Source organism: Eptatretus burgeri, chromosome 8, assembly GCF_056783735.1.
Source record: "Eptatretus burgeri isolate ZD-2024b chromosome 8, Ebu_testis_v1, whole genome shotgun sequence".
In the NCBI taxonomy this organism is placed as follows: domain Eukaryota; kingdom Metazoa; phylum Chordata; class Myxini; order Myxiniformes; family Myxinidae; genus Eptatretus; species Eptatretus burgeri.
Window position 1 is genome coordinate 26,180,172 of NC_140968.1, and position 13,741 is coordinate 26,193,912.

Consider the following 13,741-nt stretch of genomic DNA (forward strand, 5'->3'; position numbering starts at 1 on the left):
TTATATCTGTAAGGTTGACAAGAAAAAGGTTGCACATTTACTTTTTCTTATTCCTGCTTATTTGCCACAGAGCATGAATCAAACTTAAAGCAGGATGAGAAATTGATTGGGTACACAGACAGAATGCTTGAGAAAGGAGAAAATGACGATGAAAGACGAGAGAATGACGACAAGGGATTGATGAATGAAGACAAATGTTCTGGATTTGACGTCGGATGTCACTCAACAATGACAGGTGAGGAAATTCAATCAGAGATGTTCATAATATAGTTTCATGTCAATGTCTAACATTACAGGGCCCACATAAGTGTAACTACAGTCAAGTAACTAGAGTAGTGATGCTAATCATGCTGATGGACCCTTACGTGTAGAATTGTGCATTCTGTTTCCTGATGATTTTTCTGTACACAAATCAGTGATAGAGTTTAATTTAAGATACTGGTTGAGGAGGCAACATTACGAGGACTGAATGATTAAAGAGAATTAAACATTCCTTATCACATCATTTCATTCTCTCTGTGCCTTCAGGAATATTATGGTGAGTAATTTTGAGTGGTTCTGTGGCTGAAATGTTGGGTCACATTAAATGTCCTCATGCTGATGTTGAGTGTCCTTTGGGAGAATTGCACATTCATAATCTTTCTGGAGAGAGTATGACAGGAACACGCAACCATGCACACAGATACAAATACGAACGAACACACACACACACACACACACACACACACACACACACACACACACACACACACACACACACACACACACACACACACACACACACACACACACGATGGCAGCGAGGGGTAGGCTGCATGCTTTGCCACCTCCTTCTTGTCAGGCCTGATGGGACCGAAGATGGCACCAATTAACATATTCGATGAGGAGAAAAGACCACGATGAGGGGGGCAGCTTGGGTGGGATAGAGGACCATGCATGCTACATCTGGTGTTGCGCCATTTGACATGCGTTTGCGATGTGGCCTCGGCCTGCAACTACAGCGGCTTTGATGAGGCCAAGGGTTGCACATGTGGCGCCTGGTGTCGCACTGATCGATATGCATTTGCATACCTGCCAACCCTACCGATTTAGCCGGTAGACTACCGATTTTCGAGGCTATCTTCCGGCTACCGATTTTACATGCTTAATCTACCGGTTTTTAAAATTCAGGGGAAATTTTTTTTTTAATCCGAGTTACAGAATACGATACTGTACAGTGCCTTGCAGCTTACGTTTTTCCGTCGTCTATGCGCGCGTCTACACCGTTAGACGCGTCTGCTATCGTTAAATCTGATTATCCGCCCTTAGTTTGAAGTGCCAGTGTAATTATTTTGGAAGCTGTTACTTGTTGCACATAATAAATTTGACAAGTAGGCCAGATTTTGCTGTGGTAAATAGTTGATTTTATTCAGGCTATAAAATGGTCTAAAATGCAGGAGAGTGCACCATTTTTTCAAAAATTTTCCAGGGGGGGGGGGCGGCATGTCCCTGCGTCACGCAAAAATCTACCAATTTTCATTCCAAAAAGGTTGGCAGGTATGCATTTGGGACACAGCCTGGTCATTCAGCGGAGAGGGTTTTATCAGCTCCATCCTGTCAAGAGACCGATCTTCAGTGGAGTCAAGGACTGCGCTGAATATAACAGCTTCAGTGAGGCCAAGGTGTTTGGGAGGTCGCTTAGCCATGCAGCTTAGTGTGCTTTGTCGACTCCCTCAGTTTGATGAGCTTTGTCCCTTCCACTGAGGACGACTCCCTTTTGCCGACTCCCTCACGCCATGGACCAATGGGACTGAGCTTTGGTGGGACTGTATGTAGAGATGGAGACCAGTGGCAGCAGCGCACCATGTCAGGGCAAGCAGGGGTGTCCCTGGGTGGGATTGCGCATACCCTGGAAATCACAAAAGGAGGTAGTATAGGCTCTGGGGGGGGGGTGGAGTTCGTGTACATGACTCTTTTAGAGCGGTAGTTTAAATTTTCTTATTCGATATGCCAAGACCTTCAAAAAAAGTTTGGGTAACATTTCCAGGTAAAGTTCGTTTTCTCTGCATGGAGAACGCCAAGCGGCTAAAATTATGGTATTGATGATTCATTGAATAAATCATTATGAGACAGCCATAAATTATTAATTTTGATTGTTTGGGTACTGGGGAGTACTAACAACTTACTGGCATGATTAATTTCACTAAACCTTAGTTCACAGGTCAAAATGGCTATTGGTTCACAAAAAAAGTGAAAAAAATATTTTCACGAAAAAAATAAGTGACCACTATATTCGTTATTGTTGTGTGTCTGTCTGTCTGTCTGTCTGTCTGTTGGGTCGTCGATCTCGTTAAAAAAATGTTTTTTTTCAAAAAAAAATTTTTTTGAAATTTGTTCTACCCTTATTATTATCAGTATTTCCGTCGATATGTTTGTCTGTCTGTCTATTCCTCTATTCGGTCCAGTGCTCAGTTAATACAATGGCGATTTCGATGAAACTTGGTTGGTAGGTTCATACCATGACCAAGTTGTGTGCAAATGAGAACCGTTGCTATGGACATCACCGTTGCCTAGCAATGGGACTTTTAAATTTTTGGAAAATCAAAAAATATTAATTTTTTCGAAAATCAAAAATCGGGCCACGAGCGACTGTGGGCAGTACATTCAGCCATATTGTCAAAAATTTCCAGCCGGATCCTATGAAAACTGTCGGAGAAGATAGACTTTGAATGAACCCTGGTCGAAAACAATAAAAAAACGAAGTTCATTATATCTCAGAGACTATGAGTCAGATATACATGAAACTGGTATGGTAGGTTCATAGTATGTCCGAGTTATGTGTGAGAAAGAACCGTTGCTATGGACCCCTCCATTGCCTAGCAATGGCCGTAAAACCTCTAAATGTGGGGGTATTTTAACGAAAAAACAATCTGCAGCATTAACCCTTGAAGCTAGAATCATTAATTTTCTTGTGCTTAATCCTCACGTCATTCCCCATCGAACGGGCCCATTGCGTCAGGTTCTATTGGTAGGAGACTACCCATGTCCGCCTACCGGCTTGTCTGTATGTCTGTCTGTCTGTCTGTCCCGAGAATAGCTCCGTGGGTTTTGATCCGATCCTGATAAAAATTTTGGTGGGAGGTTTATATCATGATGTAGTTGTTTTCCTGAAAATGAGCGCGGTACACCCATTATGGGCAGAGCCACGCCCAAATAACGTGTTTTTAGGGGGTGGCCGATTTCAATTTGCATCTTCTCTGAGGGGGTTTGTCGAATCTGGCAGGGGTTTCGGTATTTGGTTAGCCCAATGGCACCTGCATAGCCCCACAGAGCTCGATTTTTCATTTTCGTCCCAAGGTCAAGGTCACAAGGTCACGAACTTAGAAAATTGCGAATTTTGACGTAAATATTTTTCTTCTCCGAGGGGTTTGTCGAATCTGGCAGGGGTTTCGGTATTTGGTTAGCCCAATGGCACCTGCAGAGCCCCACAGAGCTCGATTTTTCATTTTCGTCCCAAGGTCAAGGCCACAAGGTCACGAACTTAGAAAATTGCAAATTGTGTTTTTAGGGGGTAGCTGATTTCAATTTGAATCTTCTCCTAGGGGGTTTGTCGAATCTGGCAGGAGTTTCGGTATTTGGTTAGCCCAATGGCACCTGCATAGCCCCACGGAGCTCGATTTTTCATTTTCGTCACAAGGTCGTGAACTTAGAAAATTGCTAATTTTGACATAAAAATCCATCTTCTCCGGGGGGGGGGGTTGTCGAATCTGGCAGTGGTTTCAGTATTTGGTCGCCCAATGGCACCTGCATAGCCCCACGGAGCTCGATTTTTTTTTTTTTTTTTTTTTTTTTTCATTTTCGTCAAAAGGTCACGAACTTAAAAAATTTCGAATTTTGACATAAAAATCATACGACCGCCCAAACTTTGAGAGCGAGGATGACAATATTTTTTATGCATAATCTTGAGGTCATTCCCCACCTAAAGTCTTGAAACTATTTTGCTCTATCTCGAACACCTTTCCTGTGGCGCCCCCTTCAAGTTTGTTTTTACGCTGATTTCATCAAAGTATGGATAATCCGAGGAGTGCGAAATTCCATAATGCCTACATGACGTTATATTGTTCCTGGAATGTTCCAGAGGAAGTTTTGCACCAAAGGTCATAATCCTTGACCTTTGACCTTTAAAGTTCACAAAGGTCAAATTTTCAAAGTTGTGGGAATCGAACCGGGTTTTCGACCTTCTTCGACGAACTAACTCCAATAAGCTAAAGCACGTATCCTGTTTCCTTATTTTAATGTCCACAACATTGTTTTGTGACCTTTATTGGTTATGCAAAGGTCAAATTTTGAAAGTTGTTGAACGAAACCGGGTTTTCGACATTTTGCATCAAATGACCTGTTACTCGTACCACATCATGTTGATCATTTTTATAACTTGGTCAAACATTATCACATTGTCTCATCCTTGACTTCTGAAACAATCTACGTCGTCAAATATCGCTCGTGAACCATCGCGTCTTCAGACTTGTATTTTATTTAATTTTAATTTTAGCAAAAAATTGCTTTCACTTTGAAAGTAGCTCAAAATTTGATATGATGGCTTCTCAATCACCCAATATTGTATTGCTACCAAAATTGGTCAAAAGTTTCCTCATTAAGTTCTCTGAGCAAGCCAATTTTCAGGTTGATACCTCAGGGCTCTGTATGATGCCGATGGAGCCCATTGTATCTCAAAAACACTCTACCCCTAAATAGCTGCTTTTAGAGCATTTCGTCAAAATTATCATATCTCGGAAAGTAAGAGTCATCGGAAGTTGATCCTTGTGTCTATATGGAGGTTTTTGACGCGAAGAAATTGATTGGCACCTTGATTGTGATTTTTGGAATTGACTTAATTAGCATAATTCTAAGACGTCCATCGAAATGGCTGCCAAATTAGAAAATTAGACATGACTTGTCATATCTATACTAATAAAAGGCAGTGTGTGTCAGTGGGTCAGCGTGTGTGTCTCCTCGATAACTTCAAAACCATGAAACCTAGCTGTCTGAAACTTTGCAATGCATAGAAAGAAAACTCCAAGGAAGTGCAAAAGTGAAAATTGGGTGTTTGGGCTAAGTAAAACACCCCTTTTGAAATTAATTAACGGCCTTATTTAATTATATCCTTTATCAGGCGCTTCCTCGGCCACCTTGCTCTTTGGGGTCTTAAGGCGTATCCTAGGTTACCTTGTTGGGGTCTGAAGCTGCCATGCTTTTTTGCCTGCACAACCATGACTTGACTTGGAACAGGCCTCAACGATTTCTTAATGATAAAGTTTGTTTTTTTCACTTTCCTCATATTATCGAATGCCTGTTCATTATTGCTACGAACCACTGGGTACATTGAAATGCTTATAAACGTCCGGAGACTGCAGCGTTCATGGCTTTATTTCATTTTTGCATATGAATAACCTCAAGAATCTTTTAAACTAAGCGAAATTACAAAATTTGAGCTCCAGACTCGAACTTACAAGCAGTCCCAACTCCTAAAAAGTGTTCATTTATCCAATTTGGACATAATTGACATTTCGGGCGTCTCCGGAGTCCGGGAGGTGCATGTTTAATATGACGGTTCGGTGATTGCTAATCGCATTCCAAGCGAGCCATTTCTTATCAACCATTTTGTTGGAGTGCTGAAGCCACTTGGCAAGCGCTCTACAATAGTCACACTGTCACTGAATACTGTATGTTGATTGACGCACGCAGGTGATTCATCAGTGTGTGTCGTCTCTCGGATGGATGATAAACTGGGCATCACAACTGCCGGAATCACTCATCCCTCTCCCTCCCAAACCTCTCTCCCTTCCTCACCCTCTCCATCACCATCTCCTTCCCACCCCTCCCTCTTTCCAATCCCGACCCCTCTCTCTCTCTCTGTTTGACCTCTCCCCTCTCCCCCCCCTTTCCTCATCCTCTCTCTCAACACCTCTATCTCTCTCTCTCTCTCCCAACCCTCCCCCTTTGTTGAGGGGACTGTAGCATGTACGAATCAGATTCGGAGTAAGCCGACCAGCGGGATGCAAAGGTTGCTGCATGTAGGAGTATGCATGCATGCGTGCAGGCAGACCTTTGCCAGAAAGATTGTGTGGATTGTAAATGCCCCCACCCCAGGTCTCAAAGTGTGTGCCGACATGCGTGTGTGTGTGTGCGCACGCATCTAAGTTGCTGTTGTTGCCTGCTATCTCCACAGGTGATGGGTGGGTTTCAGGAGGTGAAACGGAGACCTACTAGGTCTCAGAGAGAGTGTGTGTGTGTGTGTGTGTGTGTGTGTGTGTGTGTGTGTGTGTGTGTGTGTGTGTGTGTGTGTGTGTGTGTGTGTGTGTGTGTGTGTGTGTGTGTGTGTGTGTGTCGTTAATTGGTATCTACATATGTGGGTTTCAGAATGTGGAATAGAGTCCTCCCAGGGTGAGCTCAATGTATCCACCTGCATTTCGGTAAGGGGTCACTATTCATGGACCGAGCTGTGAAGTTTTTGTTCTCAAAGTTACATGCTGAGGGCTCTCTTCAGGATTGTTACTGAGTCCAAGACAGCTTCCAGCTGTAGTTCGTTTGTAGTAATATTCCCAAGGATGGTTTTCAATATCCCTGTGAGGTTCTTTGTCATCATTTCCATAGCTCAAACTATCACTGGTACAACTTTGACATTCTTCAGCTTCCAGGATGTTTTCAATTCATTCTTGAGGTCGTAGTATTTGGTCATTTTCTTTATTTCTGCATCGTTTCATCCAAAATTACTGGTATTAACACCTCAATTGGCAATGCTTCTCTTTTTTTTTTTTTGGACCTAAATTTGATATCTGGTCGCAATGCTTTGTTTTCGATATTCATGCTCGATTGGTTCATGAGGTCGTACGTGAGTGGTACTTCCATATTTTCAGTGATTCCCTTTGGTTCATGTTCCCATGAATTCTCTGGAACTAGGATATTAAAGTTTTTTTCAGATGAGCCAGCAGATTACTTTACAAACTCTGTTGTGTCATTGTGTGTACAGCTGTTCTGAAATGAGTTTTTTTGTTTGTGTTTGGTCATTAAGCATAACATATCATTCTCTTTGCTCACGTCACCTCCACCCCTCACCTTTCTATCTTTTTTTTTCCTCCCCCCCCCTCCTCGCAACCCTCCCTCCTGCAGTGTATAGCAACATTTGGTGAGGTGTTCTTTCCCCCTCCCCCTTCCTCACTCTTTCACCCTTCCTAACCTCCTCTTCCCTCCCTCCACCCTCTCTTCTCCCCTTCTTCCATCTTCTCCCCCTCCCTCCATCCTCTCCCCCTCCCTCCATCCTCATTCTCCCCTCCCTGCTTCCTCTCTCTCCCCTCCCTGCTTCCTCTTCCCTCCCCCCCTCTCCTTGCCTTCTCTCTCTACCCTCTCTGCCATCTCTCTCCCCTCTGTGCTCCTCTCCCTCTCTCCCCTATGCCTCCTCTCTCTCTCTCTCCCCTCCCTGCCTCCTCTCCCCTCCCTGCCTCCTCTCTCCCCCTCCCTGCCTCCTCTCTCCCCCTCCCTGCCTCCTCTCTCTCCCTCCCTGCCACCTCTCTCTTCCCTCTCTGCCTCCTATCTCTCCCCTCCCTTCCTCCTCTCTCTCTCTCCCTCCCTGCCTCCTCTCTCACTCTTTCTCTCTCCTCTCTGCCTCCTCTCTCTCTCTCCCCCATCCCGGCCTCCTCTCTCTCCCCTCCCTGCCTCCTATCTCTTCCCTCCTCTCTCTTCCCTCCATCCCTCCCTCCTTTCTCCCCTCTCTCTCCCCACATTAATATCCCTGTCAGCAAAGCGACGGGTTGCATTTGCTAGTAGAACAATCAAATTAAATAAGGGTCACTTTCCAAAAGAGTCATATAGACACACTCCTCCCAGAGCCTATACTAAAAGAAGTGTCATAATTACGTTAAACTGCACTTATGAGATGGAGTAACAGTATGCTTTTTCTTTTTCAGGACTGTGAAGAGTGACGTGGGTGCAGTGCTGTCGCCTGATCAACTATCTCCGAACGCCTTAAAACCTCAAATCTGATTTCAATGATGGAGTCTGTAACACTATTACAGTCATCCAAAGACATTTCTTTTGATGTGCCGAAGTGTATCTGGCAGAAAGCAAGAGATGATATAGTTGTAAACACAAGCAATGGCTGTAAAAGGATACGAGAAGCCAGTGACATACACAATGACCATGTTTCCAAGAGACTGAAGCTCACTGAAGATCTTTTTTTTATCATGTGACTAATGAATGTTACAAAAAGTACACTATGAAGTCCGTTCGAGATAGAATAACTAAAACCAATCCAGCTCAAAGCCAAGACTGTGTTCGTGTGATTCGGAAGTCTCCTGATGAACAATTTCGGCACCAAGTCCTTGGAGTGTGAATCATACTTGTACATATACTGAATCATGCACTCATTGTGGTCATGCATAGATCTGCTCCAAATGCAGAACGTGGATCGTGAAGGTCACTAGTCTGAGTGAAGACAGAATCTTTAAAGAATTTCATTGCAGCAAGAAAAGAGAAAGCATGGTTGGATTCACTAATGCGATGTTTGGTGTGCACTTGTTTGCACGATTTGTTACCACAGATAATACAGTTCACATCTCGCATTGTTATTGCTGTAATCTATGTATTAGATGGTTGGCGGACAGCCTCGAAACGAGTGCTTCTATCATCTGTTTTTTTATGCTGCGAAAAAGTTGAGTCTTGGCTTTGAGCTAGATCGGTTTCAGTTATTCTATCTATAATGGACTTCATAGTGTACTTTTTATAACATTAATCAGTCACATGATTAAAAAACAAACGATCTCCTTCAATGAGTTTTAATCACTTGGAAACATGGTCATTGTGTATGTCACTGGCTTCTCGTATCCTTTTACAGCCATTGCTTGAACTTTCAACTATATCATCTGCTTTCTGACAGATACATTGAGTCACATCAAAATAAATGCCTTTGGATGACTGTAATAGTGTTACAGACTCAATCATTGAAATCAGATTTGCAGATTTAAGGTGTTCGGAGATGGTTGATCAGGCTACGGCTTTGCACCCACGTGACTCTTCACAGCCCTGAAAAAGAAATAGCATTCTGTTACTCCATCCCCTAAGTGCAGTTAAATGTAATTTTGACTTGGGGGAGTGCATCTATATGACTCAAGAGCATCACCTTTAATTTTATTGTTCTCGATAACAAGTCAGGTCTAATTTTCTATTTTGGCAGCCATTTTGACGTACCTCTTAGAATTATGCCAATTAGGTCAACTCCAAAATTCACAATAATAGTGCCAATCAATTCCTTGGCATCAAAAACCTCCATATAGACACAAAGATCAACTTCCTAGGACACTTACTTTCAGAGGTATCATTTTGATGAAATGTCCTCAAAGAGGCTATTTAAGGGTACAGTGTTTTGGGGTTACAATGGGCTCCATCGGCATCATACAGAGCCCTAAGGTATCAACCTGAAAATCGGATTGTTCAGAGCACTTTATGAGGAAACTTTTAGCAAATTTTAGTTGCTCTATGTACAATATTGGGTGATTGAGAAGCCAAACTTAGACCTACTTTCAAAGTGAAAGCAATTATTTATTTTTTTTGCTACAATTAAATAAAATATAGCCATTTTGCCATTTTGTCCTGTGAACCAAGGTTTAGGGCAATGAATCATGCAAGAAAGTTGTTAGTACTACCCAAACAATCAAAATGAATAATTTATGGCTGCTTCATAATGATTTATTCAATGAATCATCAATACCATCATTTTAGCCACTTTGCGCCCAACCAAAAATCCCAGTTGGGCTCTGCAGAGAAAACGAACTTGACCTGGAGGTGTTACCCAAACTTTTTTTGAAAGTCTTGGCATACACTGTAGAACAAGAAAATTTACACGCCTGCTATAAAAGAGTCATGTACAAGAGCTTCCCCCCAGAGCCAGGACTAAGTTCTATATCGTCACCGCTTCGGGGCTGGAGTGGGAAACGAAGCACAGACAAGGAGACGGTTTGGTCCATGAGTTGTGGTTAATTGCTGGGGTGAAGATGGATGCTTCAGGATCAGCGATGGCTCCATTCAGTCTTAGAGACTCGTGAGTGGAGATGGCGACCGGTGGTGGTGGCGGCACATACATCCATGGGTCCTGATTTGTACATGCACATGAATCATGGTTGTACGCATATTCTATGTGACGTATTATGTAAACACTGATTATACACATATAATATGTGTCATTATATACACACTGATTTTGTACAGATTGATATTTGATTATACACATATTATATACACACATATTACACATACGAGCAGAGTATCCACTCTACGGGCAAGTTTGTTCCAAGCATGCAACATGTTCTTCTGACGCATACCTTTATTTGGGCGGTGTATAGGCAACTGACAGCTCTTTGGGCAATTTTTTTTTTTGAACCTTGGTTACGTGCATGAAGCAAAAACATACCTACTGCTTATAATTCAAAACACCTCACTGTACAGGAAAACGTGGGGACAGGAATGCTGTGCTGTAAATGGTGGAGACTTGTTATACCCTCCCCCACCTGGAGGCAGAGCAAGCAACTAGATACACATTTACATGGAGAATTTTTATTGCTCCCCCTCCCACCTTGTCCCCCCCCCCAAGACCACTGGCAAAGATAAAAACACCCCCCATACATTAATTATGGTGAAACTGATCATATGTAGCAAGTCTGGATGTCATCAGCACAGAACTGTTGGAGGACAAGCATGACAAACAAACACACAAACACTGGTCCATGAATTATAGTAAGGATACAGATACACATTAACAGAGGTGGATACTTTGAGACCTGGTCGGTCTCTGTTCCAGTTCCTGAAACACGCATACGGAGATGACAACCAACGACACACACACGTACACATGAAAGACTCACCAGGAGAAGATGGAAGCTAAATTATGACAATTTAAATCACTGCTGTGATTGGTCAAATTAACACAAAGTGATGTGACTAACACTAGTCAAGAACACGTTCTTAGTGATGAGTTAATTCCTCACTGTTATGATTTATGACTTATAATACTGTCTCGCACTCGGTGGTGCTATACATACACATTTACGTACAGAGAACTGGGGTGCTTCCCTCCCACCCTGAATCACCTGGGACGATTTTTTTTTACCCCCCAAAAACCTTCTCTTGTACATCTTCAAATACAGCCATTAGCTTTCAACTTATTCCATACAGTGATTCAAGAGTACATAGACGTCAACCAAACAAGTTCTTATGGGTCTCAAGTTCTCCCTCCACTCTGCTGTTGTTGTTTCCCCTTTCTCCTGCTGTTCCTTTTGTTATGTTGTGTCCTGCATTCTTCTGTATAATCACTCTTCCACGAGCCTAGACCATGCAAAAAACAAACAAACATTTAACCAATACCCCAACATTCACGGCATTTTTCAGGAACATATCCACCACGAATACTGGGGTCCAACAGTACATTACTTGTGAATCTTTGATTTCACAAGTAATAAACCTACTTTTTGAATTATCGATAGTATTGTTACGTTTGTGGGGTTATATGGAGGAATCCCAGAGTGAAGATAGGATTGTGTAGTACAGCATGGTCCGTGGACGAGTCGGAGACATCTCAATATAATTTAAGAAGGGAAAACTGTGAGCTTAAGATTGTTATGTGTCACCACACGGGGAGTGGTATTGTGCTAACTCGGTAGGGTCTAAGGCTAGTTTCTCCCAGTATGTGATTGCTCCCTGTGACCTTTTCCTACATTTTCTTTACATTTACAAGGCCAGCCATAAAGAACCACGGTTCACAACAACAGCAATAACCAGCAGACTAAACCCCACCTCCCAGGAAACGTAACAGGCAGACCACGCCCCTGAGGCTGATGATTGGTCAGGGTGATATGACGGGGAGAAGGTTTGAGAGAGGGAGGATGGTTGAAAGAGAACAGTCGGCCCTCTTGCCTCTTCTGGGCACGAGGAGAGATCTGCCCGTTTCTCGTTGTAGCGCTGGTGCGAATTTGTTCACGTGCTGAAATGTAGTGCTGGCCGTTGTTGGTTCGGCTGGGCTGAGAAGAAATCCAAAACTGGGCTGGCGGTCGCTCCTGCTTGTCTCTGATCTACCAGCCTCAACAGTCACCTTGTATGACAAGGAGAAAGGCGGCGCCATTTGGTGTGTGCAGACCTGGAACTTAGAGGGAGCAGTGTGGCAATCTCGATCGTGAGAAGAAACTGTACAGCGGTTTGTGGGCTCCTGGTGTTGAAGACCGTCCGCACGAATTTCCACATTAACGTGGCCACGGAGAGCAACTTCGTGCCATTTTGGTGCTTTTTCCCGTGCGGTGGCTACGCGATTCAACGACACCAAACTCCTAAAGGTAATTTCTGGACGCAAATCTGAGTGCTGGCGTAAAGGGGGGATTTCCTTTTATTTTTATCTTTCCCCTTGTCTGTTTTTGTGACTGAGTGGAGACGTCTCATATTAGGATTTTTGTTTACCTCACTTTTCATTACCTCACTGATTTATTACAGCGTGTGCGCTGGTATACAATTGCACCGAGTTTGAAATGTCCCCGGTGTCTACCATGTCTCCGGTGCCCCCCCACCCCCCCCCACGCGCCTCAAGTGACGGCCAATGACGGCTGTCCGGTAGATGGCAGTGCGTAACCTAGACGGAAATGGCGACAATTGACGGAAATACCCGAGTATTTCAATGGAAATTTGTGAAACTAATGTGTTATATATGTGAAAACCATTGAATTTATTGCTTGACGGAAAAAAAACCAAGAAACGCTCCCCTCTCATGTACGAACGAACCAAAGACGTCATTTCCGCCCACCATGGCATTTCGCACCGAACGTCGAACGCTGAAAGCTAAGTTCTTATGCCATCATTCTCTTTAATATTAGCCATAAACAAGTGTTTCGTCATACATTAGTAGTTGAAATTTACTTACAATTATGGCAAATATTGGTGGCAAAGTGATAAGTGGTTCTTTCAACCAGAGACATCTTGAATTATTTTCATAACTTTGTACTGTACATTCAAAATATACAAAAATTAAATATGCTTAAATTCAAAATGTGTTCGTCTATATTTTATATAATAACAATATTGTTGCGAATTCGCGCCCGCCGGCGTGCGATTGGCCGCTCGACTCGAATGGCGGCCGCCTCGCCCACCAGAACGGACAATTCCGTCGTGACTCTCTCGGAACAACACCGGGAGCCAGTCACGGGTGGGGGTTTAACCCCACCACGACTGTGCCAATTGCCCACCCGCGCAGGATAGGGTTGCTCGCCAAATTCGATCTTCCTAAGTACCTGCGCGGTTGGTCGACCGGGCGATCGTACCTCGCCGCAGGCCGACTCCGGACACGAACCGCTTAAGCGGTCCGTTCCGTGCTATCGGGATAACCGAGCGGTGTTATCGTCGGCCTCGACGGTTCCGATTAATTATCGGGCGTTTTAAGCCCACTACGAACCCTCTATGTGAAGCAGGATGGAGAGTCAATAAAGAAAAGACGAAGCGAAACGGCAAAACAGTTCACACAATGCACATTTATTACGCGACACTCGGAAAGCACACATATACAGCCAAACAGTCAGAATGCACCTATATCAGGAAAACAAAAGAAACGACGCAGAGTTGCAACCGAATACGCGTACACACAGCAACACTTACACAGTTCTACTTTACAAGACACGGCGCCACACACATTTACTCAAAAGCAAAGGACAGAAGCCACTCTCATAGACAAGGGGGC

General features: G+C 43.5%; 1 protein-coding gene across 4 annotated transcripts in view; it reads left to right on the forward strand.

The window, feature by feature from the left end:
• LOC147021368 (low-density lipoprotein receptor-like) overlaps positions 1 to 13,741 on the forward strand; it is a 126,234-nt gene that overhangs the window by 68,302 nt on the left and 44,191 nt on the right. For all 4 annotated transcript variants that reach the window (XM_085891248.1, XM_085891247.1, XM_085891245.1 and 1 more), the window contains exon 7: positions 71 to 235. In XM_085891248.1, coding sequence (XP_085747374.1) covers positions 71 to 235 — 165 coding nt within the window. The remainder of the gene's footprint in view (positions 1 to 70; positions 236 to 13,741) is intronic.